This window comes from Podarcis vaucheri (assembly GCF_965113315.1).
Source record: "Podarcis vaucheri genome assembly, chromosome: 15".
Taxonomy (NCBI): domain Eukaryota; kingdom Metazoa; phylum Chordata; class Lepidosauria; order Squamata; family Lacertidae; genus Podarcis; species Podarcis vaucheri.
In genome coordinates, this window is record NC_138753.1 from 2,914,608 (window position 1) to 2,939,067 (window position 24,460).

The 24,460-nt window shown below is 48.6% G+C and overlaps 1 protein-coding gene across 2 annotated transcripts in view; it reads left to right on the forward strand.

The window, feature by feature from the left end:
* The window catches only part of ABR (ABR activator of RhoGEF and GTPase), a 132,257-nt gene that overhangs the window by 25,025 nt on the left and 82,772 nt on the right, over positions 1–24,460 (forward strand). Inside the window, exons 1-2 of one of the 2 annotated variants that reach the window (XM_082201718.1) lie at positions 623–1,034; positions 21,972–22,174. In XM_082201718.1, coding sequence (XP_082057844.1) covers positions 974–1,034; positions 21,972–22,174 — 264 coding nt within the window. In that variant the 5' untranslated portion in view covers positions 623–973. Of the gene's footprint in view, positions 1–622; positions 1,035–21,971; positions 22,175–24,460 lie in introns of those variants that run through there. The other variant, XM_082201717.1, reaches the window with a different exon arrangement.

Genomic DNA, 24,460 nt, shown 5'->3' on the forward strand with positions numbered 1-24,460 from the left:
GCCTTGACTGGCAGCGTCTCTCCAGAGTCTGTGACAGGGTTCTGCCCCAGCGGCTCTTCCCCTGGAATCATGACGCTAGTCCTCATGATTTGAAATAAAAAGACAGAGGAAGCTGTTTTCTACCGCATTAACTTGCTGGTCCATGTGGTTCAGCACTGCCCACACTGGCTGGCAGCAGCTCTCCAGGGGTTTTAGGAAGGGACGTCCCCAGCCCTACCTGGAGCTGCTGTTGGGACCTGAACCCAGGACCCTCTGCACGCAATGCTGATGTTCTAACCCCTCGGCTGCAGCCCACCCCTGAAGATGCATCTCCCTCCAGAGGGGGCGAGAGCCTGAGACTGCCTGCCTGCCTGTGTGTGTGTCTCCCTTTTCCCCAGACACCCTCCACAGGGCACTGGCGGCTCCCCTCCCTCCCCCCTCCCCATCTTGTGCCTCCATCTCCCTCCCTTGCGTAAGGGAGCATTGGGGAGCGCAGCCATTGGTGGGCAGGGCTCTCCCTCCCCTTCAAACCCTGGGAAGAAAGTTGCCTTCTCTCTATTCCCCCCACCCAACACAACACCTCCCTTCCCCACCTCCCAACACACACACACACACACACACTGGGCTGTCACATCTCCAGCGCCACCCCTGCCAGCGAGCATGTGAGCTCCATCCTGACTGCCTTCCTTTTCATCCTCTCATCCTCTCCCTCCCTGGCAGCTTCCTGAACGCTTCCACCTTTTTTTCCGCGGCTCTCTCCCCGAAGCTGCTCTGTTTATCTCTGTGTGCGTTTCTTGTCTCCCCCAATTTTTAATTTTTTTTTTTTAAAGAACCCAGCTTCCAAATCGCACCCCTCTTCCCGGCGTCGTGCGCCTCCACATTTCGGCTCCCCAACTCCCCTCCCCAACCCCTCTCCCTTTGTTTAGCGATGCTCTCCTGCCCGGGGATTTGATGGTTCTCCCGGCAACATCATCACCATCATCGCTGAATTAGGATGGAGCCCTTGAGCCAGCGAGGACCTCCGCGCCTCTCCTGGATCGACACCCTCTATAGCAGTACGTGCCTTGCGCTCTTCGTGCCTTGCCCCCCATCTTTTGGGGAGCGTGTGTGTGTATGGGGGTGGAGAGAGAGGAAACCGGGGGTCTTCTCGCTTGCCCAGGGGTACCAGCTTTCGTTGGCGTTCTGTGTCGTCAGCAGGCGGGTGACCGGTTGGCATTAGGGCTCTCCCTCGCCTCTTTTAAAAGGGGGGTGGGAGAGTGTGTGTGCATGCCAGCAAAACCATTGCCCTCCCTCATCTCCCCACCCCCCCATTTTGCTACCCAACATTTCTGATTTGCATGCGCCGTGGCTGGCCTCGTAAAATACCTGCTTTGGCAAGTCTGGAGCGGGTTACATAAACCCGCCAGGGCTGTTGATACCCTGATGTGGCAAAGGAGGGAGGGAAAAGGAGAAAGAGGATGCAGAATTGGGGTGGGGTGACCATCCACTGAGATCCCCCCCCAAAGGAAAACCTGTGGGTTTTACTTCCAGTTGAATCTCTCTGAAATTAATGCCCCCTTAAAATGCAGCTTGATTCTACACCAACATCCCCCTTCCCGAGTTTGCTTCACACTTCTGACACCCCGGTTTGAGCTGCTTGGCCTTTTCGTTCCCCTAACCTCCCCCCAACTTCCTTGGGGACCCCTCTGCCCGCCCCGGACTGTGATGTAAAGAAATTTGGAAAAGGGGGGGTGTTGGTGAGCTGGCGAGTTCAGCACAGCAGGTGTGATCTGCTTACACAACTGAGCTTGACTTTCTCTTCCTGGCTCCCTGCATCCAGCCTCCATCTTTCCCTCCTTGCTTTCGGGGTTCCAGCCTTGGAACATCCTCTGTTCCCCCCAAAACCACATTAGTGGGGGAGGGGGTCTGAAGCGGTTTTTTGGGTGCAGAGCCAGGTGGCAAAGCAGGGCAGGTGATGCCAGAAGCCAGACGTGAGATGAATTCTGATCCTTGAGACTTTTCAGAAATCTTATCAATAACAAGGTTTGTATAGCGGCCCCTAGGCATTCAAAAGTGTGCCATCCTTTCACAACAAAACTGCCAGGTAGGTTAGAGTAGTATTATCCCCCTACTGCAGATGAGGAGACTGAGGCCAATTCAATACAGACAGAATTCATGCCGGAGGAAAGATTTGATTGGCGGGGGCTCCCTGTTAGGAAATTAGCCGCCATGCTAATCCAAGACACCTTCCCAAGAGCCAGTGCGATAGTTAAGTTTTCTTGAGGTAGGACAGGGCAGAGATCCAGGTTTGAATCCCAGCTCAGCTGCTGAATCTCACTTAGTGTGCCATTGGGGCAGTTTATCAGCTTAGTCTACCTGCAGGGTGGTTGTACGACAGGTTAGGATGAGAGAGAGTACAGTATATACCACTGCAACTTTCTTAGAGGGAGGCTGGGATGATAATGTAACAAATGTAATTTAAAAAATAAATAAATTGGCAGGTTTGTAATAGAAATAGTTCCTCTGGACATAGGCAAAGTGCCTTTCTTCCCCAGGCTCAAGGGCTTGTGATTAAAGCAGAAATGGTGGAGTTGATGTGATGCTCAAAAGCAAACCTCTTTCTTCCCCACTGAACTGGACCTCAGTCTCTTCCCCACCCCTGAAAATTCAGAATTGTGGTTGATAATAAGGGTTTGGAAAACAGACCTGGCTCCAGCAGAGTGTTTTATAAATGTGCAAATCTACATTATGCTCAGACATTTTGGATTCACGTTGTGCTTTGGCGTTTGGGAAGTCTCAGGTGTGATAAAAGTCTTGCTGGTTTTAAGGGTTAAGGGAGCCATCTACATTTTTAATGAAACACGAAATGAAATCAACAACAACAACAACATTTTAAAAGCAGGCTCCTCTCCTCTGCTTCATTAACTCAGCTTCTCTGTTGCCCAAGTAACCGAAGTTCTTTGAGTGGTTATTCTTCTGTGCTGTTAAGCATATATTTATATATGTATCTCCTATTTCACACATGCTTTGTTGTACTTGACTACAAGGCCCATCTACTCCAACCCCCTTGCAATGCAGAAATCGCTTTGCCCAATGTGGGACTCAAATCCACGGCCCCGAGATCAAGAGTCTGTCTACTCTTCCTTAAAGCTGGTGGCCAACACTGTTTCCTGTGGCAGTGAGTTCCATAGTTCAGCTCAGTGCTAAATCCTTCCTTTTCTCAGTGCTGAACCTCCCACCATTCACCTTCATTATTAATTTAATTATCATTTAATAATAGTATTTCTATACTGCTCTTCATCTGAATATCACAGGGTGGTTTACAGTATATAAATAAAAACAATAACCCTACCCAGACGCTCACAGTTTAAAAGGCCATAGATTGGCTAGTGAAACTAAGGCCTGGGAGAAGAGGAATGTTTTTGCCTGGTGTCTAAAGATATGCAACGAAGGCACCAGACGAGCTTCCCTGGGGAGAGCGATCCATGTTCATAAAAGTGTTTCTATACCACAGAATTTAGCACTGCAGGCACCTAAGAGACGAAACAGAATGAGGATTCTGTCTTGACAATCAGATTTATATTTAATGGCCAGTTGCAATCTTCTCTTCCCAAGCTTTAATGGCACCTATCTTGGCTTAAGCTAAACCAGTTTACTGGTTCAGACCTTACATGGAACTGTAAGATATCTGCGCTAAAATCAGAAGTGGGGTAGAGGAGAAAGCACACGGGAACAAGGCTTAATCCTGGTCTGATAAACTGTTTGCACCGCACTATCGAGATGCCTGACTCTGGCCTAAGACAGAAATGCAGTCAATCAGTTAGGTAGCGTCTAAGCCGTTTACAGGTATAAAAGTGACTGCAAAATTAAGATATAAACACTCACCATAGTGTGATTCCACCAAACATTTTTTTTAAAGTATCCACAATTAAAGTGTGGAATAAACACGCACACAGCACAACAAACTAAACCGGTCAAAACAGCAATTAGAAACAGGAGTTTCAGGTCAGGAGATGCAAACAGCTGCATCTTTCCCTGCGGTTTCATTGACATTGACTGGCATGTGGGGGGCCTGATTTTTAAATTCTTCCCTTGCCATTGACTCACAGGAGAGCTTTTCCCAGGCAGGGAGGGTGGGGAGGTGTTTGTGTTTTGCATACAGGTGTTGTTCATACTGGCGCTTAAAAACTGTAGAGAGAGATACTTTTAGGTATAAATAAAAGACATTCTGGGAATTGTAGTTCTGGGAGGAGTATAGGGGTCTCCTACCAACTCTGAGCACCCTTAACAAACTACAGCTCCCAGGATTCTTTGGGGAAAACGAGGACTATTCAAAGTGCAGATGGGGCCCATGCTGGAGCAATAGTATGAAAGCCATAGCTGGAAACTTAGGCTGAGGGTGAGTAGTAAATAATAATGTTTGTTGCTTGCAGCAGGTTAGACTGGATGTCCCTCCCAACGCAACAGTTCTGTGGTTCCGATAATAGCAAAAAGAATAATTCCTGCCACCTTTTAGACTACAAATGAACCACAGAAGAGGCCCTCTATCTTGTTGCATGCACACAAACACACACACCGGCAACATCTCCTGTGGGAGATACTTGGAGGAAGGGCCTCTGATGGGCATCCAAGCAGGTGTGTCTCTTCCTGGCTCAGAGCTCGTGCTCTTCACCCTCACCCCAGACCCACTGGTCTGGCTGAAGCGTCTGTCCTGTTTTCGACCGCAGTTACTCCTGACAATCCGTTGTTTTAACGTTTGACTTGGCTGGTGCCAACTTCAGCCTCCCTCCTTGTTATGAAACAGGACATTAGAGAGGTTTTTGAAGGGGGATTTACTTTTTTGCTGTTGCTTTGGAGTGGCAGGGAATGGATATCGATGTGGAAGGAAATCGGAGGGAGGAGTGTGAGGTCTGTTGCTTCTCCCTGTAGATCTGACGTTGTGTTTTAAGGAGGGATGAGGAGCTGGTGGCCCTCCAGAAATCAAGAAGGGCAGAAAAGCCTGGGGGCTGGATCAGGTCTAGCCCTGCACTGGCTAACCCAGTGCAGGATTTGACTATGTACTGCCTTCACTGATGGCAAGTGAAGTCATGTGGTGAGTGAGGGCAGTGGGCGTCAGAAGAGCTTGGCTGCAAAGATGGACCATGCCTTTATCTATCTCCACAAATTTGTCTAAACCACTAAATTGGTTGAGCATCACTAACTCTTGTGGAATACAGCTCCCACCATTGTTGCGCATGGGCCATGCGGGAGCATGTAGAGTCCCACACAACTCTTCCCCAATGGCGACTTTAAAGAACAGTTCCTCCATCTGCCCGGACACTGCCCGGACACTGAGGTCGAGCGCCGAGGGCCTTCTGGCGGTTCCCTCACTACGAGAAGCCAAGTTACAGGGAACCAGGCAGAGGGCCTTCTCGGTAGTAGCACCCGCCCTGTGGAACACCCACCCACCAGATGTCAAAGAGAAAAATAACTACCAAACTTTTAGAAGACATCTGAAGGCAGCCCTGTTTAGGGAAGCTTTTAATGTTTAAAAGGTTATTGTATTTTAGTGTTTTGTTGGAAGCCGCCCAGAGTGGCTGGGGAAACCCAGCCAGAAGGGCGGGGTATAAATAATAAATTATTATTATTATGATTTAATACGGTTTAGTACTCAGTGAGTACTAAATACAAAATATGGAACCGTTCCCTGAAACAAGGAAGAGATGGATAAGCAATGTTTTCCACTGCCCTCAAATTTAGTATTATTATTTAATTGAATTTGTATTCAGCCGCAGATCTCAGGGTGGCGGCACATTCTGCCTCTGGCTTGACCTCACCGATTGGTCTTGAGCGAGCCTCCCTCTCAGCCCCTTTTCTGCCCTATGGCGGTAAAACCCCCCACCAACCTACCTCGAAGGGTTGCTGTAACCTTTATATATATGTGATGTGCTTTGTGCACCCTGTAGCAGGGCTAGGCAGAGCGATGCTCTCCAGCTTCTGTGCACTACAACTCCCACCAGTGCCAACCAGGATGGCAAGTAGCCGGGGATGATGGGAGTTGTGGTCCAAAACATTTGTCTGGTATCGTATTGGCTGATCCTGCTAAGTATGCTAAGTATTAACTCCATTATCAAGAAACGCCTTCAGTGGCAGATTCCCTTCTCTTTTAAGCATTTTGCAGTCATAATGAGGACCAGTACCTTTAAAAAATGTGCATCAGAAAAAGCAGCAGTGTGGTGGAGTTATGGGGAGCAAAACCCCCTGATTTGTGGCCATCAAATGGCCTGTGACCAACATAACACATGCTTTCCCCCCCTTTTGTATGCATAAATGAATACAGATATTGCTTTGTGTGGATGTGCAGAAGGCTAAGCGTTCTTCTTAACCTGGATTCGAGGCAAGTTTAACTTCCAGAAAGCCTTCTCCCTAGAATATTCACCCAAGTTATCCCTTGATGGGATGTCAAATACCCAGTGAATATTCAGAGCTTTTCAGAACTTGACAGTTGTCGAGAACAGGCAGTGGCTCAGAGGTCTGTGACACAGCCGCCGTAGTGAAGCTAAGCAGGTTGAGGTCTGGTTTGCGGCTGGATGAGAGACCACTTGGGAATAGCAGTCGGATGGAGTGTAATAAATAAGAAATAGTCTGTGCTAGTGCTTGACAGCTGATGGGTATCACATTGCTTGGATGTGGGGCCTGTTTGTCCTATGCGTTTAAAACCATATCATGCCATTTTGTTATGGCTTCCCCCAAAAGAATCCTGGGAGCTGTAGTTTGTGAAGGGTGCTGACAGTTGCTAGGGGGCCCCTATTCTCCTCACAGAGCTACAATTCCCAGAGCGATTTAACAGTCAACCTCTCTCCCAGGGAATTCTGGGAACTGTAGGGGGAAATAGGGACCACTCTCAGCTCCCTCAACAAACTACAGTTCCCAGGATCCTTTGGGGGAAGCCATGACAGTTCAGAGCAGTGGGAACAAGTTTGAAATGTATGGGGTAGGTAATAAGTGCCTCGTGCTTGTTCCTTCTTGGACACCAACTCCCATCAGCCTCGGCTGCCAGCATGGTCAATGGTCAGGAATGATGGGCGCTGGAGTCCAACGACATCAGAGAGGAGGCTGCAGCTCCCTTACCCCTATAGATCATAAAGGTACCCCTGCCCGTACGGGTCAGTCGTGTCCGACTCTAGGGTTGTGCGCCCATCTCACTTAAGAGGCCGGGGGCCAGCACTGTCCGGCGACACTTCTGGGTCACGTGGCCAGCGTGACGAAGCTGCTCTGGTGAGCCAGCACTAGCGCAGCACACGGAAACGCTGTTTACCTTCCCACTATAAAGCGGTACCTATTTATCTACTTGCACTTAGGGGTGCTTTCGAACTGCTAGGTGGACAGGAGCTGGGACCAAAAGACGGGAGCTCACCCCGCCGCGGGGATTCGAACCGCCGACCATACGATCGGCAGGTCCTAGGCACTGAGGTTTTACCCACAGCACCACCTGCGTCCCTCTATAGATCATAGACCTATAGAATTGGAGGGGACCACGAGGGTCATCTAGTCCAACCCCTGCAATACAGGAATCTTTTTGCTCAGTGTGGGACTCGAACCCACGACCTTGAGATTAAGAGTCTCATGCTCTACTGACTGAGCAGAAGGGCACCATTCTCAGGAGGGAATGCTTCCTGAGGGGGCTGGGATGCCTCTTCCCACATCAGGAAGGGAGAAATCCTGTGGTCTTTCAGATGTCATTGGACTCCAACTCCCAGAAGCCACCATGGCTGATGGTCACAAATGATGGGAGTCTCTCCAAAATGGCGGGTGGACAGAGGTTCTCCCCCTTTTCTGAGACCCTTCCTAACCTTCAGGAGTTCTGTGCCCTATATGCTCCCACGAGGGAGGCCACCAACCAGGGCGGCTTTGAGAGAGGATTGGGACAAACTCACGGAGGAGGGCAAGGCTGTCCGTGGCTGCTGGGCAGTGTGGCCTAGTGGTTACAGCGCCGGGCGAGACCCGGGTTCAAATCCCCACCCAAGCCGTGAAGCTCGCTGGCTGTGACGGTCATTCGCCCTCAGCCTAGCTAACCTGCCTCACAGGGTGGTTGTGAGGGTGAAATGGGGAGGAGGAGAATGATGGCTGCAAATGTCATGAAGAAATATGTTCTGTCTCCTCTGTCGGAGGCAGTAAGTGCCTCGGGATACCAGTTGCTGGGGAAGCGCAAGGAGGAAGAGCATGCGCTGCTGCTGTTGCGCTCAGGTCCCTGTTGGGCTCTCCTTCCCTTCACGCGCCTCTGATTTCCCGCTCGCCCCGGTCTCTGCCTGCCTGTGCTGCTCCTTTGGGTCCCTTGGGCAGCGCCATTCTCATCCTCTTAGGGCCGCACCGGTTGCCGTGGAGCCGTCCTCGGCCCAGGAACCTTTGGGAACGGTCTTCTCCGCTGGGCGGATGTGTGCTGGGAGCTGTTGCTCGCTGGCATGTTCCATCCTCTTGTTCCCTGTTTCAAAAGAAAACCTCCCTTTTCTTCCCTAGTTCCCTGGAGGTTTCGAACAAGATGGGTTTGAGCTTGGAAACCCGGCTGGCAGGGGAAGAAATCCAGCCAGCGTTTGTGGGGAGACGAGGAGGGGGAAGAGTTGCCTTTCAGAGCGCAGGAGGAGAGAGGCCAATGCGTGCTGGAGTGTGCACCTGCGAGCATTGCCATTTTAAAGCACGCACCCCCTTTTAAAAGCCTGGGAGAAGGCGCTTCATACCGTAGTTTGGCAAACGTGACCACAGCCTTACATGTTTATGTATATAGGAAGATAACACTGTTTATCATTTTATAAATCTTTTTTTAAAAAAATAATTTTTATTGGTTTTACATATGATCACGTTACGTAACATCATAACTTCTTATTTTATATCTTTGGCTAAACTGAGCCTAATGACTTCCCTCCCTCCTGTCTGATGGTTTACAAAATTAAACTTTACATCTTTACATTTTGCTTTGTTTCCTATCCTTGTTATATCATTACCTAAAATATTATTTTAGGAGTGCCTGGCGTGCTCTGGTCCATGGGGTCACGAAGAGTCGGACATGACTAAATAACAACAACAACAAAATATTATATTACTGAACCTGAATAGGTAGCAATTTCATCTTACAAATCTTCAGATAACCCTGCTACTGATGTTAATTGCTTACAGTTGTCTTTCAAACATAATATAAATTTATTCCAGTCCTTTTGGAATAATAATAATAATAATAATAATAATAATAATAATAATAATAACCCATCTGGCTGGGTTTGGGAATGCTTGGTCTTGCTGGTTCTGGATTCTTCCCGTCAGTTTTGCCAGTTCTGCAAAGTCCATCAGTTTAATAAATCTCTTATTGTGACTCCTTTTAGTTTTAATTAATCATTATTATTATTATTATTATTATTATTATTATTATTATTATTACTATTGCTTCATTTCACGTATGAATCACTATTATTCTTACTGTTTCATTTCATTTACAAATTGCTTTCTGCTTAATGTGATTTCACAGCACTGTTTTTTGTTTTTTTAAAGACTCACATGCAGAACAATTGCATGCATATGCAAAAAGGGGAAATATGTTCCCAACTGCATGTATATTTATATGCCATTATTATTATTCCTTATTAAATTTGTATACCGTCCAAACCTCCAGGTTTCAGGGCAGTTACAACACAAAATCACAATATAAAAACACAAAATACATTAAAAAAGCAAAGCAACCCAATAACCCCCCCCAATACGTTTTAAAAGAGCATAGGATGTCAATCAGCCGAAGGCCTGGTTAAGGAGGAACATTTTTTGCCTGGCACCTAAAGGCGTATAATGAAGGCCCCAGGCGAAGCTCCCTGGGAAGTGCATTCCACAAATGGGGAGCCACTGCAGAAAAGGCCCCGTTCTTGTGTTGCCACCCCCCCCCCAACCTCACATGGAGGAGTCACACAGAGAAGGGCCTCAGAAGATGATCTCAGGATCCGGGTAAGTTCATATTGAAAGAATTGAAACAGATAGGCTAAAATAAATAAGTAAAACTTTTGCATATATAAAACCAGTTTCAAATACATCTGCCTACTGACTGGGAGAAACACCCCCCCCCCCAAACTTAAAAACTTGCTTTAACCCTTTGATACTCCAACCCTTCTTAATTGCAAAACATCCTAAAATCTTCATGTTGGAGGTTTGGTACCACTCTGGAATATAGCTGTAATTATGCAGGATTTGAGATTTCAGCAGGGACTGAGACCTCCAGACATTTTCTATATGATTTGTGTAGAGAACCTGCAGCAGAACCATAATTTTCAAGACGGCCCCCTTCGCAAGCCTGGCAAATCTGGAACTATCCTAAATAATCAGATAGTCTTTACTCTTGGACTTTGTTCTTTTATGTACCTATTTCTAGTTTATGGTTTCATTTTTCGTCTTTTAATTTCCACCTGCTGTTATAACTGTTGTCTCTGTTTTGTATACATCAGAAAACACAATGCACACACTCACAAAACCAGGTCGTCTTAACTGTAGAAAACTCCGCTCGCCAGCAAAAAAAACCCAAAAACATTTTGGGATCCAATCCCTGTATAGCAATTCTTCTGTTTCTTACCTCCCTGCAACTTGCTGGGCCTCCACTGCTGCCCATTTTCCAGCTCTTTGAGATTCCTCCAAAGGTTCCCCTGCCAGAACCTGATGCTCTTAATTCCATCTGTTTGCACAAAACAATTTTCGTGGCCAATTGAGTGTGCTGCTGCCGCCGCTGCCGCCGCCACCAGTTAACACTCATTAGTAATAAAACCTGATTTTTTTTTTATCCTCTAATGAGCGTGGGATATTTCTCCTGCCTCCCCCTCCTTTTGCAGGGAATTTCTCTCTGCAGCTTATGGTGCTTTCGTTAATTCCGTGGTTATTTTATTTTATTTTAAAATCCCACCTCTTCTACAAAATGCTCAGGTCAGCCTAGAGGGGTTCTGCCCTCCAGTTCCAGCCTCACGACGACCCTGTGAGGGTAGACCAGGCTGAGGAGGCAGTCACTGGCCTGATATTTCAGTGACCTCACCTGACCATTCCAGGTTTTAATTCTGTTTATTCTTGGGGTTTCCCCCCTCTCTACTGTAGCTTGTTCGGGGTGGGTTGGGGTTCAAAGCTTTCTGAATTTCTGATGGTTAAAATGCATCTCCCCTCCCAAAAAATAATAATGCTGGGATGCATCCAGTACAAGGGTACAGTGGTACCGCGAGTTACAAATGCCTCCCTCAGGTTACATATGCTTCAGGTTACAAACTCCGCTAACCTGGAAGAGTTACCTCAAGTTGAGAACTTTGCCCCAGGATGAGAACGGAAATCGTGTGCCGGTGGCGCAATGGCAGCAAGAGGCCCCATTAGCAAAAGCATGCCTCTAGTTAAGTACAGTTTCAGGTTAAGAACTGACCTCCGGAACGAATTAAGTTTGTAACTAGAGGTACCACTGTAATAGAATCATAGAATATAGTCATACCTCATGTTACGTCTGCTTCATGTTACGTTCTTTCAGGTTGCGTCCCGCGGCGACCCGGAAGTACCGGAAAGGGTTACTTCCGGGTTTCGCCGCTCGCGCATGCGCAGGCGTGCAAAATGACGTCACGCACATGCGCAGAAGCAGCGAATCGCAACCTGTGCATGTGCAGACGCGCCACTGCGGGTTGCGCTCTTTTCATGTTGCGAACGGGCCTCCAGAATGGATCCCGTTCGCAACCAGAGGTACCACTGTAGCAGAATTTTAGAGTTCGAAGCAAACTAGGGGTCATCTAGTCCAACCCCCCCTGCAATGCAGGAATCTCAGCTAAAGTGTCCATGACAGATGGCCATTCAAGTTGGGAGTCACATGCTTTCCCCCATTTTAGCCCCACCCACCACTGGCACATGGCTCCCACAAATCTCAGGCTCCTGAGATGCCTTATCCCAGCGGTGGGTGGGGCCTGAAGGTAAAGTGGGTGGAGCAACAGATGTGACCCACCCTCCCTTTTGTGATATAGTAGACCACATCTCGGCCAGTAAAGCGAGATGAGCGCCGCAACCCCAGAGTAGTCTGCGACTGGACCTAACGGTCAGGGGTCCCCTTACCTTTACCTTTTTAGACCACATTTCAAGCACAATCTCTTTCTCCCTATACTATATTAGCACAAGTCTGTCGTCACGCTGTTTTCAGTGGCTGTTTCCCAAGGTTCTAAAGGCAGGGGGAGGGAAAAGAGGAGGGTACAAGCGAAAAAAGAGGGGGGGGACTCCTGTCTGTAGAAAATGACTGGTGGGGGGGGGTAAGGGAAGGCCGTTTTCCCTGTGAGAGAGGGGTCTAGACCTCTGGCGAGAGGGGGAAGAGAAAGGAGGCACTGTGGAAGGGTCTGGTGGAATTGGGTGGGGGTTAATAATAGTCACCCACCCTCCCAGAGCTCCTGATCTAGAGCATGCCAAGGCAGGGACATGACTTGGGTTTTGTGTTCTGGGTGTCCTCCGTTTCTTTAAATGATTTCTTTCTCTCTCTGTCTGGGACGCAGTTCAGGAATTGCCACTCCGAATCCTAAGCCCAGCTTGGCTCCTTGCTGTGGCAAAGATAGCCCGGCGGGCAGTGCGAGGGGAAGCGAGTGTGAATTATAAATGTCCTTGGCAGGCGAAATAATTTGGGCTTTCGGTGTGTGAATGATGCCAGGCGCAGGGTGTGCCAAGTACGCTCTGCACGCCCGAAACCTGAAAAGTGTTTGGCTGTGCCATCCTGTGGGGGAAGCGGTTGCGTGGCTTGCATTAATTGTGGCTCAGGGAGGTCACAATTTAACTTCACCCCCAGAGGTGGACTCCATTGACGCTCAAGACAGACGGATGCCATTAAAAAAATAAATTAATCTGCCTGTTTCAAACAGGGGGCACCTTGTTACTTGCACCATTGAAGCTGGGATTGGGAAAGCTTAGGGCGGGGTGGGAAGGGGCTGAAAGTTGACCCCAATACCTCTCTGTGTGGCCCTCAGGACACTCTCCCCAAGCCACACACTGCACTGATTTGTACTTGAGTGTTTTTGCCCGGCTGTAAAAGTCTTCCCTTGAACTCTGACCCTGCCTCCTTGCTTGCCTGAGTGAAGAAAGGTTTTTGTTGTTGTTATTTAGTCGTTTAGTCGTGTCCGACTCTTCGTGACCCCCTGGACCAGAGCACGCCAGGCACTCCTGTCTTCCACTGCCTCCCGCAGTTTGGTCAAACTCAGGCTGGTAGCATTGAGAACACTGTCCCACCATCTCGTCCTCTCTCGTCCCCTTCTCCTTGTGCCCTCCATCTTTCCCAGCATCAGGGTCTTTTCCAGGGAGTCTTCTCTTCTCATGAGGTGGCCAAAGTATTGGAGCCTCAGCTTCAGGATCTGTCCTTCCAGTGAGCACTCAGGGCTGATTTCCTTAAGAATGGAGAGGTTTGATCTTTTTGCAGTCCATGGGACTCTCAAGAGTCTCCTCCAGCGCCAGAATTCAAAAGCATCCATTCTTCGGCGATCAGCCTTCTTGATGGTCCAGCTCTCACTTCCGTACATCACGACTGGGAACACCATAGCTTTTACTATACAGACCTTTGTTGGCAGGGTGATGTCTCTGCTTTTTAAGATGCTGTCTAGGTTTGTCATTGCTTTTCTCCCAAGAAGCAGGCATCTTTTAATTTTGTGGCTGCTGTCACCATCTGCAGTGATCATGGAGCCCAGGAAAGTAAAATCTCTCACTGCCTCCATTTCCCCCCCTTCTATTTGCCAGGAGGTGATGGGACCAGTGGCCATGATCTTTGTTTTTTTGATGTTGAGCTTCAAACCATATTTTGCGTTCTCCTCTTTCACCCTCATATATATGTAAAGACAGAGCCCTTTCACTTGGCTGTGGTTGAACTGTGGCCTGCTTTTCAAAGCTAAGAGTCGCAACATTTGCTTCTTCTACTTTTCCCTCTGGGCCTGCAAGTGGCCCCCAGAAGACTGTCTGCAGGACAATGCGGCCCTTGAGACAATGGGCTTTGCAGCCCTAATCCCACCCTTCCCCATTGCTGCAAGCCAGGAGATGGCATGCGGTGCTGTGGGGTGGGAGAGGACTGCCCCAGTTTCCAGCCTCCGTTTCAGGACAGCCGCTTCACTCACAAAGCCACCCCGGAGCCAAGGAGACCTCTGGTGTTGGCATTAGCATTCTGGTCCTGCTTCTGACTTTGCTTTCCCCGTTCTGTCGCCTCGGGCTGCCTTTCGGGTGCGTGTGTGCGGGGGGAGTCAGAGGACAGAGCGAGGCTGGATTGATGGCAGGTGCTTGGCATTCCCAGCGTGGCAAGGAGGGCAGAGGAAGTGAGGTGGGAAGGGTCTGGGCAAGGGCACCTTAAAGGCCACCTGCATCTATCATGCGCTCTTTCTAAGAATTGCAAGCCTTTTTTTTAAGGTGCCAGCAGTCCCTTTTTCTGGTAAGGAAAAGAAAAGGGAGTTCCTCTTACTCAAATTGTATTAGCCTTGGTGAAGACTTGACATTTTTATCCCCCAAAAAGTTTTTGATTGAGTTTCCACTGAAATGAGGCTGCCTATTAATGTTTTAATGTGTTTTAATCTTGTTTTTTAAGCAGTATTTCAATCAATTGTTTTTATATTTGGTGTTAGCTGTCCTGAGCCCGGTCTCAGCTGGGGAGGGTGGGGTATAAATAAAATGTATTATTATTATTATTATTATTATTATTATTATTATTATTAAAAGTGCCGGGGCGCAGAATGGCTGCAGTAAAACAAGGCAATGGCTTGCGTACGGGCGAGGCCATCGCGCACAAAGCACTTGGCGTCAGTGTTTTCGAGCTCCTTGAGTAGAGTGCCACTGAGCATGTTAAGAGTGCACGTGTTTGGGACCGAGGGAGCTGTAGAACTTGCTAGGGAGCGCAGTGATGGCCACCAATCTAGATGGCTTTCGAAAAGGATTGGGCCAATTCAGGGAGGAGAAGGCAATCGGTGGCTAGCTCAGCCACCCAGGATGTGGGTTTAAGCCCCAGGTTGGGTAAATGATTCCTGCATTTCAGCGGGTTCGACTAGATGACCCTCGGGGTCCCTTCCGACGCTACAATTCTACGATACTTCACGGTGGCTATGCTCTGTCTTCACGGTCAGAGGCAGCAGTGAATTCCTGTTGCTGGAAACCCCTGGAGAGGAGAGCGGTCTTGTGTTCGAATTCTGCTTGCGGGTTTCCCACAGGCCACTGTGAGAACAGAAGGATGGACTGGGTGGGCCATTGGCCTGATCCTGATCATCTTTTTATGTTCTTGTAGGGCTTTGTACGCAGCAGGCATTTTAAACCACGGCTGAGGTTCCCTCCCAGCTAAGCAGTCTTGGTCTCATTTGCCATTTCTGTCATCTGACACTCCACCCCCCCCCCAACCAAAATAAAATAAAGAATTGCAGAGATCAGGTACAAACACTCCCCAGTGCCAGGCTACTGAAAGGGCGGGGGTCACGCAGGGCCGGATCAACAAACCACCTCTTCATATTAACATGCAATGCAAAGAGCCGAGTTCGAAAGCAGTGGGGAACCATGAGACGCCTCCGTTTTCACTGCTCAGCTGAAGTTTTAAAATGACTTCTGAACGGCAGGGGGAAAAGAAAGATTAGGCGAGGTTCCCTTAACAGGTCCTGGCATTAACCTCACTGCTTGCAAACCGAGATCGAGAAAGCACTCTTGCAAGCTAGTTATTTTTTTTTGGGGGGGGGGGGAGAATCAAACAGTCCAATGGGAAATAAATGTTGGGGGGATTCCCCACGTAGAAAGGGGCTGGATGGAATGAAAAAGGATTTCAGGGGTTCAGAGAGTCAAAAAATGGGCCATTTGTCTTGGTGTTGCCTATCTCACTGGCAGCGATTCTCTGGGGCTTCAGACAGGAGTCTTTCCCCCACAGCCCTGCCTGGAAATGTCTTTGGTAATTGAAGCTACACAAAGCAGTTGCTCTGTCCTTGGGTTGAGACCTGCCCCCCGAATTAAACCAAGATTCCAGTCCTCTTGGTTTGGAATTAAAGGCTGTTCGTAAACAGGAACATGCTGAGAAAGGCAGTGACTGGCTCCCCAAGTCACAGAAGCGTCAAGGCTGAACGGGGATTTGAACCCTGCTCTCTCCCAAGGCCTAGTCTAATGCTCTATAACCCTTTCACCACGACTGGACTTCGTGTGGGGCTGGGGAGCTGAGAGCTACATCCTGTTCTGGCCCCCGAGAACAGATGCCTGGGACCACATCCCTTAATCGCTTCGGTGAGCGTATTCATTCGGTGAGGTCCAGCGCTGAGGGCCTTCTGGCAGTTCCTTCGCTGCGAGAAGCCAAGTTACAGGGAACCAGGCAGAGGGCCTTCTTGGTAGTGGCACCCGCCCTGTGGAACGCCCTCCCGCCAGATGTCAAAGAGAAAACAACTACCAGACTTTTAGAAGACATCTGAAGGCAGCCCTGTTTAGGGAAGCTTTTAATGTTTAATAGGTTATTGTATTTTAGTGTTTTGTTGGAAGCCACCCAGAGTGGCTGGGGAAACACAGCCATATGGGCGGGGTATAAATAATAAATTATTATTATTATTATTATTATTATTATTATTTCTCACCCAAGCCCTGTTGGTGGATCAAGCAGAAAGACCAACCCACCTCAGTAGATCTGGCAGGCCTGAAAACTCCTCATTCCATTACCTCAGCCGGCGGGAGTATTATCTAACCTCTCTGGGTGGAAAGGGAGAGGGGGACATCTTCTTCCTGCCCACCCGCCTCACCCCAGGAATTGGGGGGGACCCTCCTTGCTTTCCCTCTTAGCGCCCCACCCCACCCCTTTCGCCACAAAGGCTGATTAGGGTGCATCGTCCCACCCTCATCCTTGTGGGGGCACCTGCGTGGCTTTTACAGCTGCAGGAATTGCATCACTGTGGGATGCAGTAGGAGGCGGTTGCCATGGCGACGGCACAGGCCTCAAGCTGCTAGCGAAGGAGCGTTGCGTGGGATCGGGATGGGGAGGCGGGCGCTAAAGCAGAAGGGCAGGGGCGGAGGGTTTTTTTTGGGGGGGTGGGTTTCACAGCAGAGCCTAGGAGATGATCCTGGCAACAGACTGCGCTTGAATGGGAGCTTTAAGGCAGGGATAGGCAACCGAACAGCCTCTAGATGTTTCGAACTACAGTTCCCATCCTCACGGCCGTGTTTGCTCCTGGGAGTTGTAGTCTGGCAACATCTCAAAGGCGCCAGGTGGGCAAAGGCTGCTCTGGGGGGAGGCCGTGGTCCTCCAGATGTTGTTAGATTCCCATCTCACTAAAGCGTGAGACTGTTAATCTCAGAGTTGTGGGTTCAAGTGCCACGTTGGGCAAAAGATTCCTGGGTTGGAATAGATGACCCTTGGGATCGCTTCTAAGTCTACAGTTCTGTTATTCCTTCTCCACCAACGGCCAGCGTGGTGAGAGGCATAGCCCAGCAAAGTCTGGCAAGCACCCAGTTTGCTCCCCCTGTTTATAAGGAGAAAGCCTTGTTTGAAAATGCAAGCTCACATAAAAATTAAAGTTTGCAGCCAGGCGGAAATAAATGATGAAGTGCGGCTGCTCTTGCTAAATTTATGCCCTTCTATAACGCTACCGGAACCCCGTCAGCTTAGAGATAATTGAAAAGATATCTGCCCCAGTGCTCTGAAACGGTGACTGTAAAGTAATAATAACAATAATTAATAATAAAGAGATTACTGATAGGGGTGATGTTGTTGTCGTCACTGGTCTCCTTTTGAAAAGAGGCAGCCAAAAATGTTCCTCTTTCTCTTGGGGATTTTTGTTTTGTGGCCTCTTAATTGTTTTCTGGGAAGAAGGGAACTGCTGTAGGTGGGGGGGGGATGTTATTTCCAGTTTATTTATTTCCCCGCTGTGACACCTTCATTGTTCTGCCCTGGAGAAGAGGATTTGGGATGCAAATCTCAACCCTCAAATTTCCCTAGGATGGAGACAAAGAGAGCACAGTTCGACACTGACACATTTGCATGTTGCTCCGTGACTCTCCCAGAATGTTGCAAGTTCTCTGGAACTTGGAAATGTGCAGAAGCATCACTAAACTCTCATATTACAACCCCAGTAAACTGGGTGAATTGGTATGTTACCTGGGGAGTCGCCCGCATCTTGTGGCATGGGCAAGAATATCAGAAGAGTGGAGGAGGCCAGTGGTCCATCTAGGCCTGCATCCCTCTCTCACAGAATCATGAGGACTAGTAACTTGCCTCTTGAAAACAAAAGCGAGATTCTCTGAAAGCTGAATTCTGCGTCTAGTGTCAAAGGCAAGAATCCAATAAGAGCCTGGTGGATCAGGCCAGTAGTTGATCTAGACAAACACCCTCTTCTCATAGTTGGCCTGAGAGACGGTGACCGGTCCCATTCTCACCCAGAAAGCTTTGCAGCTGGGGCAGGATCTGAACCCTGGATCTTAACGTCTGGCACCCTTAACCACTACACCAACCTGGGGCCTTGCAGATGTTTGCAACTACGACTCCCACAATTCATCTTGCGAAATGCCCTGAGATCTTTGGTTGAAGGATGGTATAATAATAATAATAATAATAATAATAATAATAATAATAATAATAATAATAATAATAATAATATCGGAACTGCTTCCACGACAAAGCTGTTTGAGGTGACTTCTGGCAATGCAAAAACCTGGATCTGCATTCACACATTCAGGCCATCCCTTCCGCCTCCCCCAACCCCCATGAATTTCAGAGGCAGGATAAATTATGCAGTGCAACTCAACATGTTTCATTGGGCCCGACTTCTGCGAGGTGGAGATGCTGCTTGTGGGGTGTTTTGTTTTTAACCATCCGTTTTGCAGAATGGGGGTGGGTTTTCTGCTTCACCCCCAAGCACACAGGAGCCCGATCCTATTTCTAATGTGATTGGGGGGTGGGGGTGGCCCCTAGTCTCCCTCCCTCCCTATAACGCAGCCATCTTCTCAAAAGAAGCGCCCCAGTCCTGGCCTGGCCTTGCCATAGCAAATTGGCACAAAGCATCAGGGCTTCAAGGCGGCGGATTCAAGGACGCGTGGTTAATTGTGCAAAAGTGGGGAAGTGTGTCAGGCAGTTGGGGAGGGGGAGTGAGCAGGGGCCGCACGCCTGACTGGGTACAGAGTGGGTGGCTGGGATGCTCCAGGAGGTAATAATGCGCTAATGTGAGAGGAAGGAGTTGGCGCCTCTGGGGAGGGGGAGAGGCGGGGGGGGGCAGCTGGCACCCGCCCACTTTCTTGTCTTCTCACATCTGCATTGTACTCATCTGGGTGCCTTATTTTTGTAGAGCAGGGTCTGGGCACAGACTCTGTGCATAATACAGTGGTACCTCGGGTTAAGAACTTAATTCGTTCTGGAGGTCTATTCTTAATCTGAAACTGTTCTTAACCTGAGGTACCACTTTAACTAATGGGGCCTCTCGCTGCTGCCGTGCGATTTCTGTTCTCATCCTGAAGCAAAGTTCTTAACCCGAGGTACTATTTCTGGGTTAGCAGAGTCTATAACCTGAAGCATCTGTAACCTGAGGTACCACTGTAGTAGTAGTAGTAGTAATAATAATAATAATAATAATAATAATAATAATAATAATAATAATTAATAATAATTTATTTCTACCCTGCCCATCTGGCTGGGTCTCCCCAGCCACTCTGGGCAGCTTCCAACAGAAGGTTAAAAATACATTAAAACACGAGTTATTAAAAATTTCCCTAAACAGAGCTGCCTTCAGATGTCTTCTAAAAGTCAGATAGTTGTTTATTTCCTTGACATCTGGTGGGAGGGCATTCCACAGGGCAGGCGCCACCACCGAGAAGGCCCTCTGCCTGGTTCCCTGTAACTTCTCGCAGTGAGGGAACCACCAGAAGGCCCTCGGCAGTGGACCTCAGTGTCCGGGCAGAACGATAGAGGTGGAGACGCTCCTTCGGGTATACAGGACCGAGGCTGTTTTGGGCTTTAAAGGTCAGCCCCAACACTTTGAATTGTGCTCAGAAATGCACAAGACTCCATGCCCTGCAGGAAGCCCCAATTTCCTTTCCTAGAGATGTCCATTGACCATGGGATGGGGCATAGCTCAGTTGCCTCTGCCTGGCTGCAGTCTGGAGTGAGACCCACCAGGGCAGGCCTTGCCCAACTGGCATCGGCCCCCCTTGATAGCCGAACCATGGGGGGCTGGCAGGTGTAGGATGAGGCATCTGGGGGGCTGGCAGGAGGTGTCGGCAAGAACATCAGCAGCAAGTTGGCGAGGCAGGGCCTGGCCAGAGAAGGGTCCCTGTTTTGGCCCCTAGTGATGGCAGGCTTTGTTATTGTTTAGTCGTTGAGTCGTGTCCGCCTCTTCGTGACCCCCTGGACCAGAGCACGCCAGGCACTCCTGTCTTCCACTGCCTCCTGCAGTTTGGTCAAACTCAGGCTGGTAGCTTCGAGAACACTGTCCCACCATCTCGTCCTCTCTCGTCCCCTTCTCCTTGTGCCCTCCATCTTTCCCAACATCAGGGTCTTTTCCAGGGAGTCTTCTCTTCTCATGAGGTGGCCAAAGTCTCGGAGCCTCAGCTTCAGGATCTGTCCTTCCAGTGAGCACTCAGGGCTGATTTCCTTCAGAATGGAGAGGCTTGATCTTCTTGCAGTCCATGGGACTCTCAAGAGTCTCCTCCAGCACCAGAATTCAAAAGCATCCATTCTTCGGTGATCAGCCTTCTTGATGGTCCAGCTCTCACTTCCATACATCACTACTGGGAAAACCATGGCTTTAACTATACGGACCTTTGTTGGCAAGGTGATGTCTCTGCTTTTTAAGATGCTGTCTAGGTTTGTCATTGTCATGTTTGTGAGCGGCTAGGGGAAGTGACATCAGAACCCCGCCCACCGATGCTTATAAAAGGGGGAAGGGGCTTTAATAGCCTGATGACAATTCAGGTGTGAGAGGTTTACAGAGGGGCTCAGAATACAGGCCACCCCACCTTGACGCTCCAAGGCACCGTATGTTTAAGTGAAATTGCGTATATTTGAAACATGGTTGGGAAATCCTGCAAACACCCCGTTCTGCCCCTTTTTGTGATGTTTTCGGGACTCTTCACTTCCAGGATTGGTGCGATGTGCAAATGTAGAGTCATACACATATTGAATACACATAAATGGGGGTTCCCTGTATGGTTATGATTTTCTTAATAAATGTATTAGTCCTCGACTTACAACAAATTTCAGTATTATTATTATTCAACTTACTAGTCACTTCTTTTTTTAACAGAAGTAACTCAAGCCAATTTATGACAAATCAATAGAGAGAGAGAGATAGATAATTTATTACGGCCAGAGACCAGCTTATAAAACACACTTGGGGGTACAATCCCAGAAGGAAAACAAACATTTAAAACAATGTACAACAATAAATTTAAAATTTATAAATGCAATAAGCGAAAATACACTTAAAACGTTAAGACAGAATCTGGTGACAAATCAATGACAACGTCCGGGCAGTAGTGCTGCGCCACCGTGGCGGTTAGAGTGTCAGACTAGGATCTGGGAGAGACATGGGTTCGAATCCCCTCTTGGGCATAAAGCTCACTGGATATGTGACCTTGGGCCACAGGGCCTGCCTCTCAGCCTCTATCCTTACCTCACAGGGTTGTTGTGAGGGATTAAACGCGGAATGGGAGAACGATGTACAGTGGTACCTCAGGTTAAGTACTTAATTCGTTCCGGAGGTCCGTTCTTAACCTGAAACTGTTCTTAACCTGAAGCACCACTTTAGCTAATGGGGCCTCCGCTGCGCCGCCTACGCAATTTCTGTTCTCATCCTGAAGCAAAGTTCTTAACCCGAGGTACTATTTCTGGGTTAGCAGAGTGTGTAACCTGAACCGTATGTAACCTGAGGTACCACTGTACGCCGCCTCAAGCTCCTTCGTGAAAAAAGCGGGATAGAAATGCAATAAGTAAATGAATGAATGAAAACAATTACACAGCGCTCTCACGACTTGCTGCCATCTTGGCCCAGAACTCCCCGTCAGACTTTGAGTGACCGGCCCTCTCTCTCTGGTCCTGTTGACAGATTTCAACTATGGCATGGAGGATTATGACGCTGAAGGGAACGAGGAGCCCAAGGCCCCCCCTGGGGGCTCAGAGACCATGCCCTACATTGACGAGTCGCCCACCATGTCTCCTCAGCTCAGCGCCCGCAGCCAAGAGGGCGGGAACGGCGGAGACGGGTGCGAGAGCCTCTCGCCAACCCCAGCGGATGGACTGGGGACTGTGGTAAGTGATTGGGGGTCCGGCCAAAAATGCCACCCCCCCTTTGTTGTTGGTGATGGTTTATTATGCATTGCTATGATAACGTGCTTCACATTTACCGAGTCAAGCTGCTTGCCCACCTACCTCAGTATTGTCTGCACTGACCGGCAGCAGCTGTCCAGGGTTCCAGGCAGGGAGGAATTTTCCAGCCCTTCTGGGAGAGGAGTTCCATAGATTTAACTATGTTCTTTGTGAAGAGGTCATTTCTGTGGGACAGATTGTGGAGGTGGGGGGCAGACGTGAGGGGTGACCCCCCCTTTTTGCTGTTTAAATTTGAGCATGGGAGAAGCAGACCTATCTTTAAATCCTGTGTTTGTTTTATTTATTTAATGTGTCTAATTCGGCGATTCTCTCGTGCTGGAGCGGGTTGTGGGACATTTGCGTTTTTAAAACCCAAGAGCTGATAAGATGTTGCGGAGGTGTAAAGGACTTTGCAAAGTTGCTTTGCATGTTGTGAAAGGCAGGCGAGGTGGAAATATGATCTTCAACCTTATTACGGAAAGGCACCAGAGCCACGTTTGCAGGGTGCTATTGGCCAGTGCCTGGGAAGCCTCTCCTCCTAGACCCACCCAAGGGTGTGCGGTTACCATAAGCAGTTTGATGCCCTCTCAACAGCTTCAATCTGTTACAGATGGCACAAAATATCTGTTTGCATTTGTAAGAACTCCAGCTGCCCTTTGGAACTCCTGCCTATTGACACCAGGCAGGAAACTTTACTGTCCTCTTTTCTGTCCCTGATTAAAACCTTTCCGTTTCGGCAAGCCTACCCAGTTATCTGGAATGTAGCACCTTTTAATTTTTTTTCTTGCTTATTTTAATTTTTTGAATGTTTTAAACTATTGTGCTTAATTGTTTTCATCGCATTGCAGGGGGTTGGACTAGATGACCCCCGGTCCCTTCCGACTCGATCTGTTGTTTTAATATTTTATCTTTTTTTTGTAAACTGCTTTGAGATTTTGTTTTGCATTTTTGCAATCCAGAGGTGTATGGATTTTATGAAATGTGTCTGAAGGCTGTGGTACGAGGGGACCCCCTTGGTCTTGAGTGCTTGCGGTTTCCTCTTCTTCAACTGGCCCTGAGGCCTTGGGCAGAGAAGGCCTCTTTCGCGGCCTGCTACCTGGGAAGGCAAAGAAGGGCCTGATCTGCATGCAGAAGGTCCCATGTTCGATTCCCGGTATCTCCTGGTGGGGCTGTGGACGTAGCTGCCCGTCCGTGTGGGCAATAATAGTGAGCTGGGTGGAGTCAGGTTCTCATTCAGTATAAAGCAGCTTCTCTTTAAATCAGTCCTTATTACAGAAGCATGAGGACCAGAATTTCCCCGCCTGAAATCCCGGACAGCTGCTGCCAGTTAGTGTAAGCAATACTGAGGTAGATGGTATAAGGCAGCTTCCTAGACCTGGAAATCACTTTCTGCCAGGTCTTCATTTTAAAATCTCAGGTTAGGAGGGCACCAACTTCCTGTGATCTGGGCTCCTTGCCCCACCTGGTGGCCATAATGAGCTACCACACTTCTTTTCCTTTTCTTTTTTTAAGGTTTCTGATTAGAAAAAACGACACCTGTCCCCCATATAGCGTACCTGATTTAAGAATCAAAATTCAGTATGGTGGGTGATTGGGTGTGTGTGTGTGTTGCAGCGCCAGGGTTTTTGCTGTGGGGAGCATGCAGAAGAAAAGCCCTGCAACCCCCATGGAAAATAGCTTGCCTTTGTTGAGGCTGAGGCCCCATAGCTGAGGGGATTTGCAAGCCTTAAAACCCACAAATCCTCCCGTTCCTTTGCAGTTAACTCTTAACCTTCCACGTTGTCCTGGGTGGAAAGTGTGTCTGGCTTTGAGGCCCCTGTCACGACCGTCGCCTACTCCTTCATATTCCCTGCGCTGGCTCCTTCTCCCAGTTTTGTCTTGGCTTCAAGTCTCTAGTCCTCATTGTCCTTTTTTTTTAAAGGCTCTCTACTACTTATCCCTGACTGTGCTCTCTCTTCTCCCTCCACTACCCAGCTTTGCCTCTCCTGCCCCCGCCCCCCCCCCCGATTCCCCACACAAATCCTTTCCTTAAGGGGCAGGTAAAACCGCACGTTATGTTACATGTGGTTTTTGTGTGATTTCAAGCATGTTTTAACCTGTTTTTAATTTATTGCTTTTTTATATATTTTAAAACTATTGTGGCTAATTGTTTTTGTTGCATTGGACTAGAGCAGGCATCCCCAACCTTCGGCCCTCCAGATGTTTTGGCCTACAACTCCCATGATCCCT